This window comes from Mandrillus leucophaeus, unplaced genomic scaffold (genome assembly GCF_000951045.1).
Source record: "Mandrillus leucophaeus isolate KB7577 unplaced genomic scaffold, Mleu.le_1.0 Scaffold130, whole genome shotgun sequence".
In the NCBI taxonomy this organism is placed as follows: Eukaryota; Metazoa; Chordata; class Mammalia; order Primates; family Cercopithecidae; genus Mandrillus; species Mandrillus leucophaeus.
This window is the reverse complement of record NW_012101255.1, coordinates 4,387,777-4,403,270: the sequence shown is the minus strand read 5'-3', so window position 1 is coordinate 4,403,270 and position 15,494 is coordinate 4,387,777. Positions and strand designations below refer to the sequence as shown.

Here is a 15,494-nt window from a genome sequence, read left to right as displayed (position 1 = left end):
CATGCAGTCCATATTTCTGTTCTGTTTTGTGGTAATTACTCTTGTCATCAAAGGGCATGTGACAGGAAGTGGGGAGAATTCTCTGAGCCTTAGGACTATTTAAACAGGAGGGAGAGGGGCCGGGCGCGGTGGTTCAGGCCTCTAATCCAAGCACTTTGGGAGGCCGAGGCAGGCAGATCACGAGATCAGGAGATGGAGACCATCCTGGCTAACACGGTGAAACCCCGTCTGTACTAAAAATACCAAGAAAAAAAATATAGCTGGGCATGGTGGTGGGCGCCTGTAGTGCCAGCTACTCCGAAGGCTGAGGCAGGAGAATGGTGTGAACCCGGAAGGCGGAACTTGTGGTGAGCCTAGATCACGCCACTGCACTCTAGTCTGGGCGCCAGAACAAGACTTTGTCTCAAAAGAATAAACAAATAATAAATAAATAAATAAATAAATAAATAAATAAATAAAAATAGGAGGGAGAAGCCCCTGGGAGCTATTAAGTTCAGCCATTAGCAGAGTCATTTTGCACTGCAAACTTCATTACAGTGATTCCAGAGATAGTACTTTAAAGTGAACTTTGCATAATGTTGCAGTTGAGAGTTTTCTGCACTCAAGAAATGCACCACAACAGCACAGACTGGGGTGAGACAAGAAGGAGCAGAGGGGCACCAGAAGCAGCCTAGGAAACTTACAGCGTTGCAAGAAAGAGAGGAATCTAGACTGCGAAACAGCCTGTCCTCTTCGCTGTGCTTGTCAAAAGGTTTTTACCTCAGAATCCCACGGTATATCTTTGTTATAAACAACAAGTATATGTCTAAGTTAACAGCTTAGTAACCTGAGTACAGTTATGTAACAGAAGTTTTAATCATTTTCCACATTTTCTTTTTTTTTTTTTTTTTGTCATCTTAAGGATTTCTGGACTGGGTGAATCTTATCTGCATTTGGAAATCACGATTCTGAGACTGTGGATGGCTAACGTCAAGGAAGCTGCCTTCTTTAGAGAATATCCCCTCTGTTTATTTCTGTCTGGCAGGATGCAATCTCTCTTTACTGCCACTATTCTTGTATATACCTTCTAGTTCCATTTTTTGCTGACCCTTGAGAACTGGCTCTTAACCTCTACTCCATGCCAACAGAATTATTAGGAAACCATCGAGAACTGTCCTTCACTTTGTGACAGCTGGAGACTCTAAGTACAAAATAGCAGGTCATTCTGACTATGACCAATTGGACAGATAACCATGCTGCTTTCTTTTTCACAGGAAATTGTGTAACTCTGGAATTTCAGAGGTGAGTGTGGTCACGTACAGACTTTGCTAATGAGTACACTGACTTGCCCTAGCACAGTGTGCGCATTGCTGATACTATTCTCCCCTATCGGTCAGGTCATGACTATTTTGGAAATGATCTGTCAGATAGGTCTTCAGTCATGTCACCATCCCCCTTTGGCTGCACATTAATGGGGTCATGGCCCTAGTCGTCAGCTCCCGGGATGTAAAATGGTCCCAGGCAAGGGAAGGGAGAAAGCCCAGACTCTAACCTACAGAAAGCCTTAACATACAGTAGTACTATGGGAAAGAGACTTTAAAAAAACAGCATAAGAATGTAGCTGAATCCTTCATTCTTGTTCTCTCACTACCTTGACTGTTATAGAAATCAAAGCATGTGATTTATCAAAAATGAAATAGAACCACAATAATATAATTTTTAAAAAGATTGAAGAACAACCCTTTTTAAAGGAATAACTTCATTCACTACTTTGACTACACAGAAATTTAATGCATGACTTTCTTGAAACGCTCTCCTCTCATAACACCCCTGGCCCATTTTCTCTTGCTTTGACCCCATGTGAGGGTTCTATACACTGCATAGCTCTTAACACTGATTTGTGTCCGGGTCTTAATTTACAAAAGGTGACTGAGTGACAATTCTGAGAGGCCAATGCCATTGAGAGAAAAGCTTACTGCTAGTCATGGCTCCCCTGGAAGCAGAAGACACAGCACACTATAGAGGGCCATGTGGGAAAGCACCGGAGTAGCTCCAGGCCGGGCTTCCCAGTCTGTCTGCACTCTAGAAGGAGTTTGCCTGGGTTGGGGTTGTCACATGGTAGATTCCAAACCTTCGTTTTGTCAGTTTACTTAAAGGTGACTGGGTTTAAAGGTGCTGATTGATTGTGAATAGCTTGGAGAGTAAATCATTATTCATTAATAAAGTTAAATAATTCATGTAAAATTAAAGTATAATAAAGCATAGTAGCCATAATTTATATCATTTATATTACTGTTTTTTTTTTCAATTTGGAGGCATTCCGTCCTTGTTTATAGATTCACTCAGAAAATTGTATTATGGAACACAGTTTCCTTCCCAAGTATAGAGTTTGAGCAAAAGGGTAGGTATTTTTTAGAAATTAATTTTGTAAATTAATATTAATTTGTATTTTAAGTTCTGGAGTACATATGCAGGATGTGCAGGTTTGTTACATAGGTAAATATGTGTCATGGTGGTTTGCTGCACCTTTCAATCCATCATCTAGGTATTAAGCCCGCATGCATTAGCTATTTTTCCCAATGTTCACCCTCCCCCTTACCCCACCCCCCGACAGGCCCCAGTGTGTGATGTTCCCCTCCCTGTGCCCATGTGTTCTCATTGTTCAGCTCCCACTTATAAGTGAGAGCATGCAGTGTTTGCTTTTCTACTCCTGCGTTAGTTTGCTGAGGATAATGGCTTCCAGCTCCATCCATGTCCCTGCAGAGGACATGATCTCGTTCACAAAAGGGAAGATACTCTTAAAGCATGTACCTTTTCTTTTTTCTTTGACATTTTAAAAATTAACATGATTTCTGTCTAAATACTGGGTACTCATTATTAGAATAAGAGCACCTTCCAACAGCTGTGCAGGTGACACATTCCATTGACACATTCTTAGTCTTTGAATCTCTTCTGTTAAGAATTCATACAGATTACTACCCTTCCATTCAACTCCATTTACTAAATCATACTTCGTCCACCTGATAAGTCAAAGTTTGGAACTGTGTTCTTAAATGAATGAATGAATGAGTTAATTACACATTATTGGTGAAATTTGGGCAATATCTTTTGCAGTTTCTTAAAGAATGCTCTAGTTTTATCAGCACCTTTGAAAATCTCAGACTTGAATGTTTCTATGGAGGGAGTTACTTGCATCCATATTTCATAAGTTCTTAATAGTTTTAATATCAAATAATGAGGTATTACTGCTAATTTTGTCTGATTTTATAATAGCATTTTTACTATATTACTTTTTTTTTTTTTTTTGGGACAGAGTCTCGCTCTGTTGCCAGGCTGGAGTACAGTGGTGTGATGTCAGGTCACTGCAACCTCTGCCTCCTGGGTTCAAGTGATTCTCCTGCCTCAGCCTCCCGAGTAGCTGGGACTACAGCCATGTGCCACCACGCCTGGCTAATTTTTGTATTTTTAGTAGAGAGAGGGTTTCACCATGTTGGCCAGGATGATCTCCATCTCTGGACCTCATGATCCGCCTGCCTCGGCCTCCCAAAGTGCTGGGGTTACAGACGTGAGTCACCACACCCAGCCACTATATTACTTTTTAAAAGTTATTTTATGCTGGAGATACATAGTGGAGTATTTTGGAGTGAAATGATATAATATCAAGAATTTGCTTGATTACACTCCAGGTTTTCATGTACTGCCTACACAGCTAAGAAGCTAGAAAGTAAAAACCTGAACTCTTGTTTAACCAAGCTCTGATTTCAAGTATTCTTACTTATTGTCTAAAGAAAAGGCTGTTAGCCAACTCACAAGACATTTCTAACCCAGTCTCCCTTGTTCCTTTCATGATAGAGGCTACAAAATTCTTTTCCAGTCTCCTCTGCAGTTAGGAGTAGCCAGCTAATAATGGTTTTGACCAATAAGACAAAGGCAGAAATTGGCTGGTGTCTCCTCAGATGTGACTGATGCTTCCCCTTTTTCCATCTTCTCTGCCTTCAATGTGGATGTAATATCTGGAGCTGCAGCAACCATTTTGCAACCGTGAGGCAACAATTATGAGGAAAAGGCCAAGGGAATTAAAGACACTGGCCCTCATATCATCAAATTGCTAAACCAGGCTGGGTGCAGTGGCTCATGCCTGTAATCCCAGCACTTTGGGAGGCCGAGGCGAGTGGATCACTTGAGGCCAGGAGTTCAAGACCAGCCTGGCCAACAAGGTGAAACCCTGTCTCTACTAAAAATACAAAAATTAGCCAGGTGTGGTGGTGCACACCTGTAGTCCCAGCTACTGGGGAGACTGAGGCAGGAGAATTGCTTGAACCAGGGAGGTGGAGGTTACAGTGAGGCAATATCATGCCACTGAACTCCAGCTTGGGCAACAGAGTGAGATTCTGTCTTAAAAAATTGCTAAACCAATCCTAGCAGCCACTTATCTCCAAACTTTTTTATTATATAAGACAAACAGCACTGATAATTCTCTCTTAGCTGGGTTTTCTGTTGCTTATAGAACACATCCTAACTGCTTAGTACTGCCAGATATGAGCTCAGAACTTGAGTCCCCCGGCTCCCCCCCCCACCTTTTTTTTTGTTCTGGAAAACTGAAAATTATATATTCTGTAATCTATCATCTTCCAATCCTAAGGCACAATATAATATATAGATTTGCATTTCAAAGATTGATTTAAATGCTTACACATGCTATGAGAATTTAATTTTTTTAAAGGTTTACAAATGTTGCAGTCTAGGGTAAAGTCTTGGGTTGCATACATTTGGTACATTTTATAACTGAGCAAGACTTTGCTCTTGCTCTCTTTGTCTCTCCTACCTACCCCCATTGCATTTGTTAAAACCTTATTACATCACTCACAAGACAATACAGACACCACTTCAGGGTCAATTTATGAAAACAAGAAGGAGCTCTCACACAAAACGTACTAAGAAAACTTTTATTTCAAACTACTTTTCCTGGCACATTGTCATGAAAGTCTTTAGCTGGTTCCTCCCAGACTCCTTTGTCCCTGGAGTTTTTCTTCTTTGGCAGCTTTACCTTGGTTTGTAAGCTTGTCAATATTCATATCATATCAAATATTTATGCTGTAGAAAAGCAAGTTTCAAAAATAGATAATATTATATAATAGCATGTAGTTCTAAGTTAAAATACTAAACCAAAATGATTGCAATACATTTAAGGAATCAACACAAAATATATATTAGTCTTAGGAACATCCTTAAAATGATTACCATCACTTTTGCCACAAAAAGTTTACTTACTAAGTTAATAGCAACATCAATATCACCCTTCTGTGGGAACAGATGACCTATAAATCCAATCAAATTTGACTTTATATTCTTTGAAATGCAAAATCTACTTTCCCAAAGAAAGAGTGTTAGCAGTGGGGGATTTATTTCATGGACAGCACACCAAAGTCTCTTTTACTAAGAATGTGCATGAACACTGATAGGAATAAGGATAATGATTATTAGCATTGTATCAATAATGATATTATTGACATTAATAGGATGTTGTAGGTAAAAATTATATTGGTGGCTAATCAGTTTTTGGTTTTGTTGACAAACGTAGTCCTGATATTGAGAGAAGATTCTGAGAAACTGTTCATGCAGACACTCCTTTCTCTGTTTCAGAGGCTCCGCTCCATCAGCCCTGCAAAGAGCCCCACGGAGAAAATATTCACATAACTTGAGAGCTGCATGGTATATTTTAAATAGTGTATGATATATATGTTCAATAGGTTTCCTAATTTTGAAAGTAATTTAAACTTTACAGAAACCTTGGAAGAAACAGATTATTAGTGAGATTTATTCTTTCTTAATACATATCTTCTTATTATTTTCTTAATAAATCTCACTAATAATTTCACTAACTAGAGAGAGTCATCAGTAACATCTCACTAAATTTCTATTCAGTCTTCATATATATATTTCAGATACTATTTTGTAGACTGCTTTTCTTGCCACCCAATATGGTATTATAAGCATTTACTGATTAAAATTTTTAAGACATAATTTTTAAAGTTGGATATTTTAGATGATATGTTGCAATTTTTACACACATTACGTATATCATTTGCTTGTTTTTGGTTTTCCATTAGCATAAAATAATGTGGTGATACATATTTTTCTTCATTGTTGATAATTTTCTGAGATCAAATGCCAGGTGGAAATACTGAGTCAAAATATGGGGATCATGATTTAGGTTCCTGCAAGATCTGCAGAACCAATTTACTCATCCACCAAAGTATATGCAATGCACCCTATCTCACTGCACTGTTATTGATGCTATCATTAAAAATAGATAAATATTTGCCAAAATATACTCAAAAAGGTATTGTATTGTTGCTTAAATGTGATTTTGAAGTGATTTGATTATTGGCAAGTTTGGATATTTTTATAGGTTCAAAAGATATTTGTTTTTGATCTTCTATGAATTGTCTGTTTATACCTTATATGTATACTTATGTGAATCTGGAAATTACATTTAACTCTGGAGTATCTTTTATCAGATCATGAAAAGTTATCTGAGTTTTACAAAGAAAATAAAACTAGAGTATCTTGGTCATCTCCAAATAGTAATCTTTGAATGAATGAGTGGCACATCACATTATGTGACTGTACAATGCATTTATAATATCATTATAGAAATACTACATTTGTTTAAATATCACTTCTAATTAATTTAGCCAATGGATCTTACCTTTTCTTTCAAGTACAGTGTAAGTGCTTTCCATTCCAGCACCAATGTGCTCAAAAACATGGCAATGAAATAACCAGGTTCCAGCATCTCTTGGATACATTTTTACAGTTCGATAGACCCCAGGAGGAAGGTCATAAACATCAGATCGATACACTCCCCAATCCTTAACAAGGAGATTAAACACCATTACATGGCTTCTAAAAGATGTCACTCTACCACTTGCTGTAATTCCCAAATTCTGATATACCTAATTAGGTGACAATTAGAAAGCATTAGGTGCTGGGCTGGGCACGGTGGCTTATGTCTGTAATCCATCACTTGGGAAGCTGGGGCGGCAGGGGAGGATGATTTGAGTTCAGGAGTTCAAGACCAGCCTGAGCAACATAGCAAGCTCCTCACCTCTAAAAAAAATATATATTTTAAAAATTAGCCAGGCGGTGGTGCGTGCCCATAGTCCCAGCTACCTGGGAAGCTGAGGTGGAAGGATTGCTTGAGCTCAGTTCAAGACTGCAGTAAACTATGATCATGCCACTGCACTCCAGTATTCCAGCCTGGGTGACAGAGCAAGATGCCATCTGAAAAGGAAAAAGAAAGGGAAGGGGAAGGGAAGGGAGTGGAGGGCAAGAGAAGGGAGTTGAAGCCAAGAGAAGGGAGGGGAGGGGAGGAGAGGGGAAGGAGAAAAAAAGGGAAGAGAAAAGGGAAAGCAAAGGAAAGGAAGGGAAGAGAAGGGAAGGGAAGGGAAAGGAACGGAAGGGAAGGAAAGGGAAGGATTAAGCTATTAAAGCTATTCTGTTCTCTTCTCTGAGTACACTTGAGGCTTTGGAGAAGTAAGTCCCAGAACATTCCAGTGTTAGGTAGAACACAAAGAAAATGTTTCACTCTACAAGGGTACCTGTAGTTAGTACTAGTGTCAGAAACTTGCCAATGTCTCACACCACTGAGCACTCTAGATTTCAGAGAACTTCTAGTCTCAAATCCCAAAGGTTCTAACTGACATATTTCTAACTCAAGATGTTATGTTGATGTGACATAACATGTTGATGTGAAGGATTGTCATTTCTTGAGATGCAGCTAATCAGAAAAACTCATTGTTACAGGAAAGAGAAGGGGAAAGGGAGGAGGAGGGAGGAGGAGCTCCCTTGGCATCTGCAACCAAGTCTGCCTTCTGGAGATTGGAGCTGAGGACTGAGGGCTGAGGGCTGAGGGCACTTTTTAGCTAATTTCTCTCCTAAGCAAAGAACCTAATGTTTAGGAAACTATCTCTGTAGGCTGCTTAGAGTTTTAGAGATGAAGTCCTAGGCCCTAGTCCAGATGGCTTGAAAGAGACTAAAAGGAAGGTGAATTGCTCTACAAAATAAAATGAGAAGTATTTGGAGGATGGTGGTAGGGGTGGGTTGGGGAACTGCAGCTCAAGAGTTCTGAATAATTTGAGGAGAGAAGGGATGCCAGAGAGTCTAGAGAGGAAAAATGTGGAGAAACAAGTCCTGAGGGTGAGCGTAAAAGGCAAATGAGCTAGAGGCTCTCAGTGATGCTGGTGAAAGGGTAATTGGGGGTGGGGCATCTAACGTCAAATGGTAAGTGCTTTCATTATGTAGCACTGGAAAAAAAACTTCATTTATCCCCACTCTTTCACTAAAAGTCTGTGACTCACAATGACCTTGATTTTGTAGTTGCTTAAGAGTACCAAAGGAAATGGGATGTGCTCCATGTTTGGAATTGCACACAGATATGAAAAAATACCAGCCCCAGGAGTTGAGAGGCAAGGGAGATGAGCAGAAGCAGGAAGTTAGAGTTGGGGTGAATAGAAGACATTTAAGCTCTCAAGACTCCCTGCAGATATCAGAAGGTAGACAGGAGAAAGACTGAGCTGTTTCTTACTGGATGCAGAGTTGGAGCTCTAGCCATGGTTATTTAGGAACATTAATTTTGCAACTAAAGTGAAAATAATACAGATGACCTAGGATACACTTTTTGGATATCAGAAAAATATAGAGAACAGTATGAAAAAAAAAATTTAACTACAAATTGACAATGTCCAAAGCATCAGTAAATATGGAAAATATACCTAGAACCCTGGCACCCAAGCAGATTGTAGCTTTAGGGACCAAGCTGTGACTGGCTGGCTTGTCCCAGAACTCAGTTAGTAACCACAGAGGGCTGCTTCACTGCCCTGGGAGTTTCAGGGAATAGAGCCCAGTGTCTGCATAGATGCTGGTGTGATAGTATTCTGCCTCAAGGTGGGAGACTAGATATATCCTGCAATGGGTTTAGAGTGAGTGGTTAAAGTTGAGAGCCGGTGATACTAGGCTCTGTGGTATAAATAGGATTATATTTAAGGGAGGCAGTTTTGTGAAGCACTAAAGAGTTCAGACTCTAGAGTGAGAGCCGGGGTTTAAATCTAACTTCTATCACTTCCTGCTTGTAGGAAAGTTCCCTATTTTGTTAATGCTTCATATAATATCCCTGCAATTGTCCCTGAAAAACAATTCTGATTTCCTTTCAGCTCCATGCAACACTTAGCATGGTTCTAGGCATGTTAGAGGCATTTGCTGGACTGAACTATTATATTTGACAAAATCAGATAATCTGTAAAACATGACGACCAGATTTTAAATATCTCTTTTGGCCCAATTTTTTTTTTTTTTTTTTTGACAGAGTCTCACTCTATTGCCCAGGTTAGAGTGCAGCAGTGTGATCTTGGCTCACTGCAACCTCCACCTCCTGGGTTCAAGTGATTCTTCTGCCTCAGCCTCCCAAGTAGCTGGGACTACAGGCACCTGCCACCACGCCTGACTAATTTTTTGTATTTTTAGTAGAGATGGGGTTTCACCGTGTTAGCCAGGATGGTCTCGATATCCTGACCTTGTGATCTGCCCACCTTGGCCTCCCAAAGTGCTGGGATTACAGGAGTGAGCCACCACACCCAGCCCTCTTTTGGCCCAATTTTAAAAGTCTTTAATATAAACACTTATGAAATGAGTAATCCTAATATGTAGGCTTTTGCTTTAAAAAAATGGGGAGTGTAGATGAAAGTGTAGTGAGTTTACGGTGATTAGATTTGGGTAATAGAGTTTCGTTACATTATTCTGTTTATTATATAAAATTCTCCGTAATAAAGAGTTTTTATGCCAAAAATAAATTTAAGAGGAATAAATGTGTTCATTAAATGGTGGGAAATAAAGCAGCACACCAACAAGGCTTTCTGCAAACCAAAAGGTGCTTGCTTATCTAAGTTATTTGTACGATAGACACTGCATTAAAGAAGCTATTAACATAATACATCTGGAATTCAGGAAAGCTTTATCTGAAACTTTTATCTGTGTGGAAAAGGTGAACTGTACTAATGCCTAGTGGTTGGATTAAATGTCTAAGGTGTGAAACGCAGAGAATATAATTGATCCTAAATTATACATTAATGTTTACATAAGGAATTAGGATGAAGAAATAAAAAGCTCTTTAAGTAGACATTAATGAATGATACAAACTTGGAAACTGAAAGAGGAAGGATAAAATTTAAAATACTTATCATAAAGAAATGATGAGTCAAAAGTGGTCATGATAACAATTGTAAAGAAGTGTGGGGGAGGGGCTAAGATGACCTATTAGAAGCAGCTGTAGTCTGCAGCACTCGCAGAGAGGAATGAAAGAAGCAAGTGAATTCAGCAACTTCTACTGAAATATCCAGGTTCTTGCATTGGGACTGACTAGGCAAACCACTCGGATCCATGGAGAATGAACAAAAGCAGGGTGTGGCGACAGCCCATGTGGGAGTGGCATGGAGCCAAAGGAACTCCCAACTCCAGCTAAAGAAAGTGGTGAGTGGTTGTGTGACACCACCCAGGAAACCATGCTTCTCCCATGGATCTTTGCAACCTGAGGATTAAGAGATCCCCTCATGAGCCCATGCCATCAGGGCCTTGGCCCCATACACAAAACTGTATGGACTCAGCAGAGCAGCCATGGAGTCACACACGGAGACGCAGAAGTTTTATATACTCTGGCCCCAGGAATCCTGGCAAGTCAGGAGATCCATCCATACATTCCCCTAGAAAGGGGGCTGAATCCAAGGAGCCAAGCAGCATTGTTCTGCAAGCCCCAATTCCATGTCACCTCACAAGTTAAGACCCACTGGCTTGGAATTCCAGGCAGCCAATGGAAACAGGTTGGAAACTGCCTGGGACAGCACAGAATTCCTACGGGGAAGGACAACCACCATCTCTGTGGTTCAATCAACTCAGCTGTTTCAGCCTGCCAACTCGGGAAAGCCCAGGCAGTCCGGATGAGGAGGGATCCCCTACAACACAGCACCGTCACTCTGCCAGATCATACATGGCCAAACTACTTCTTTAAGTGGAACCCTGATCCATTCCTCCTACTGGGCGAGGCCTCCCTGCAGGGGTTTCAGCAACTCTAGCCAGGGTTATACAGACGGAACTCTGACCTCTCCCTGAGACAGAACTCCCAGGGAAATGGGCAGCTGCCACCCACCTCTGCAGTTCAGTTGACTCAGCCATTCCACCCTGCTGGCTCTGAAGAGTCCAGGAAGGGTCCCCAGCAATGCAGCACTCCTGCCCTACCAAAAAGCAGCCAGACTGTTGCTTTAAGTAAGTCCCTGAACCTGTTCCTCCTGACTGGGCAAGACCTCCCAACAGGGGTCTCCAGACACCTCCTACAAGAGCATTCGGGCCAGCAACAGGTTAGTACCCCTCTGGGATGGAGCTTCCAGAGGAAGTATCAGGCTGCCATCTTTGCTGTTTTGCAGTCTTCTCTGTTGATACCTCCAGGTACAGGAAAAACCAAGGCAACTAGGGTCTGGAGCAGACCCCCAGCAAACCACAACAGCCCTATGGAAAAGTGGCCTGACTGTTAAAAATAAACAAAGAGAACAAAGAGAAAACAACAACGACACGAGACCCCTTAAAAGCCTCATTCAAGGATCAGCAACCTCAAAGATCAAACGTAAATAAGCCCACAAAGATGAGAAAAAATCAACGTGAAAATGCTGAACACTCAAAAAGCCAGAGTGCCTCTTCTACTCCAAATGACCACAACACCTCTCCAAAAAGGGCACAGAACTGAGCTGAGGCCGAGTTGGCTGAATTGACAAAAGTAGGCTTCAGAAGGTGGGTAATAACAAACTTCACTGAGCTAAAGGTCCATGTTGTAACCCAATGCAAAGAAAGTAAGAATCATGATAAAACAATACTGGAGCTGATAACCAGAATAGCCAGTTTAGAGAGGAACATAACTGACCTGATGGAGCTGAAAAACAACACGAGAACTTCACAATGCTATCACAAGTAACAATAGTACAATAGACCAAATGGAGGAAAGAATCTCAGAGCTTGAAGAGTATCTTTCTGAAATAAGACAGACAGACAAGAAGAGAGAGAAAAGAATAAAAAGGAATGAATAAATCTTTTGAGAAATATGGGATTATATAAAAAGACTGAACCTATGACTGATTGGGGTACCTGAAAGAGATGGGGAGAATGGAACCAAATTGGAAAACATTCTTCAGGATATCATCCAGAACTTCCCCAACCTAGTAAGACAGGCCAACATTCAAATTCTGGAAATACAGAGAACCCCAGTAAGATACTCCATGAGAAGATCAACCCAAGACACAAAATCATCAAATTCTCCAAGATTGAAATGAAAGAAAAAATATTAAGGGCAGCCAGAGAGAAAGGCCAGGTCACCTACAAAGGGAAGCCCATCAGACTAACAGTGGACCTCTCAGTGGAAACCTTATAAGCCAGAAGAGATTGGGGGCCAATATTCAACATTCTTAAAGAAAAGAATTTCCAACCCAGAATTTCATATCTGGCCAAACTAAGCTTCTTCATAAGTGAAGGAAAAATAAGATTCTTTTCAGACAAGCAAATGCAGAAGGAACTTGTCACCACCACCCTGCTTTGCAAGAGCTCCAGAAGGAAGCATTAAATATGGAAAGACAAAACCATTACCAGCCACTATAAAACCACAGTGAAGTACAGAGACCAGTGACGCTATGAAGCAACCATATAGCGATTTATGAAGCAGCCACATAAACAAGTCTGCAAAATAACCAGCTAGCATTATGATGACAGGATCAAATTCACACACTAATCTTAAATGTAAATGGGCTGAATGGCCCAGTTAAGAGACACAGAATAGCAAGCTGGATAAAGAACCAAGAGCCATCTGTATGCTGTCTTCAAGACACCCATCTCACATGCAGTGACACCCATAGGCTTGAGATAAAAGGATGGAGGAAAATTTAGCAAGCAAATGGAAAACAGAAAAAAGCAATCCTAGTTTCTGACAAAACAGGCTTTAAACCAACAAAAATAAAACAAGACAAAGAAGGGGATTACCTAATGGTAAAAGGTTCAATTCAATAAGAAGCACTAACTATCCTAAATATTCAACAAGAAGCACTAACTATCCTATATATGTGCCCAATACAGAGCACCCAGATTCATCATGCAAGTTCTCAGAGACCTACAAAAAGACTTAGACTTCCACACAATAATAGTGGGAGACTTTAACACCCCCTCCTAACAATATTAGACAGACCATCAAGACAGAAACTTAACAAAGATATTCAAGACCTGAACTCAGCTCTGGATCAAGGAGACCTGACAGATATCTACAGAACTCTCCACACAAAAACAAAAGAATATACATTCTTCTCATCACCACATGGTACTTAACTCTAAAATTGATCACATAATCAGAAGTAAAACACTCCTTAGCAAATGCAAAAATAGTTAAAACCACAACAGTCACTCAGACCACAGCATGATCAAATTAGAAATCCATTTTAAGAAATTCATTCCAAACCAGTCAGGCATGGTGGCTCATGCCTGTAATCCCAGCACTTTGGGAGGCCAAGGTGGGCAGATCATGAGGTCAGGAGATCAAGACCATCCTGGCTAACACAGTGAAACCCCGTCTCTACTAAAAATACAAAAAAATTAGACAGGCGTAGTGGCAGGCACCTGTAGTCCCAGCTATTCAGGAAGCTGAGGCAGGAGAATGGCATGAACCTGAGAGGCGGAGCTTGCAGGGAGCCGAGATCATGCCACTGCACTCCAGCCTGGGCAACAGAGTGAGACTCCATCTCAAAAAAAAAAAAAAAAAAAAAAGTACCAGACTCTTGTAAGTTCATTCTCTCCTGGATCAGGAAAAAGACCTGGAAAGGGAAGAGGATTCTCTGCAGAATGCAGATTTTCCCCATAACAGTTAGATTTGCAGGGCTGTTTCAAAAAATGTCAAAGAAATATATTTTGGGGTAAAATACTTTGATTTCCTAATTTAGGGCCTGCTAACTGTCATGTTGGTATCTTATTACTACAAAGAGTCTGTTCTTTCAGTCTTAAGGTCTTCATTTTAATGTTAATGCTGGTCAGCTAAGAATGAATTCCAAAGAGTGGATAGTATAATGAGGCATATCCAACCCTCACTTCCCATCATGGCCTGAATTAGTTCTTCAGGTTAACTTAGGAATGCACTTGGTCTAGAGGATACTTAGAATTTTATTCAATTTTTCAATTGTTTGGGGGGCTTAGAATTTTATTTTTGGTTTACAGTGAGGATTGGTCACCATAAAGACCAGGGCAGGATTAGGGGATTGGGACTTTCAGCCGCATCCCCTAACCTCTGGGGAGGGAAGGGAGGCTGAAGGTTAAGTTAATCACCAATGGCCAATCATCTAATCAATCATGCCTATGTAATGAAGCCTCCATAAAAACCCAAATGGACAGGATTCAGAGAGACTCCAGATAGCCAAACATCTGGTTCCTGCAGGGTAGCTCACCTGGAGAGGGGACAGAAGCTCCATGTGCTCCTCCCATACCTTACCCTAGCATCTCTTCACCTGGTATTCATTAATACACTTTCTAATATCCTTTTTGATCAACCAGTAAATGTAAGCAAGTATTTCCCTTCATTCTGTAAGCCATTCTAGGGAATTAATTGAATTCAAGGAGGGGGTCATAGGAATCCCAATTTATAGCCTGCTGCACAGAAGCATATGAAAACAACCTGGAGCTTATGATTGGCATTGGAAGTGGGGGCAGCCTTGTAGAACTGAGCTCTCAACTTGTGGGGTCTGACGCTGTATCCAGGTAGATAGTGTCAAAATTGAATTGGAGGACACCTAGCTGGTGTCCAATGCAGAACTGATTGATTGATTGCAGAGGAAGGGAAATCTCCCCACCCTTATTTGTGACCAGAGATCAAAGAAGTCTTCTGTGTAACTGATTTTGAGTGAGAGAACAGGAAAATCACTTTGATACGGTTTTTATTCCTATATTCTCAGAATCACCTTAATCAAGTTCTTAAACTTAGCCTCAGCAATATGAGGACCTATTGCCATCATGTACCTCTTGATGCGATGCATGGGGAGCATACAACATCACCTTTGTGGTGTTCTAGGCAAATTTGTTAAACATGGATCCAATCATGAGGAAACTATCAGGCCAATGCAGAATATGGAACATTCTACAAAACAACTGGCCTGGACCCTTCAAAAATGAAATGTTATGAGGGAGGAATTTTTTTAAAAGGCAAGGGGATCTCTTCAGATTTTAGGAACGGTATGGCAATGGCAACCAAATGCTATGTATGCATCTTGATCAGGTCCTAGGTTTTAAAAAAAAAACAAAAAACAGCTATACGGAGCATTTTTAGGACAACTTGGGATATTTGAATGGATTGTACATTAGACTATATTATTGAATTAATGTTAATTTGGGGGTGTGATCATTTTATTGTAGTTGGGGTGGAGACTGTCCTTATTCTTAGGGATGATTCA

General features: G+C 40.5%; 1 protein-coding gene across 1 annotated transcript in view; it reads right to left on the bottom strand.

The window, feature by feature from the left end:
- Window positions 1–5,309: 5,309 nt before the first annotated feature.
- LOC105534111 (ceruloplasmin-like) overlaps window positions 5,310–15,494 on the bottom strand; it is a 48,576-nt gene continuing 38,391 nt past the window's right edge. The window contains exons 18-19 of the mRNA XM_011972786.1: window positions 6,692–6,854; window positions 5,310–5,641 (exon numbers count right to left, since the gene is read on the bottom strand). Of these exons, the coding sequence (XP_011828176.1) occupies window positions 5,619–5,641; window positions 6,692–6,854 (186 nt within the window). The 3' untranslated portion in view covers window positions 5,310–5,618. The remainder of the gene's footprint in view (window positions 5,642–6,691; window positions 6,855–15,494) is intronic.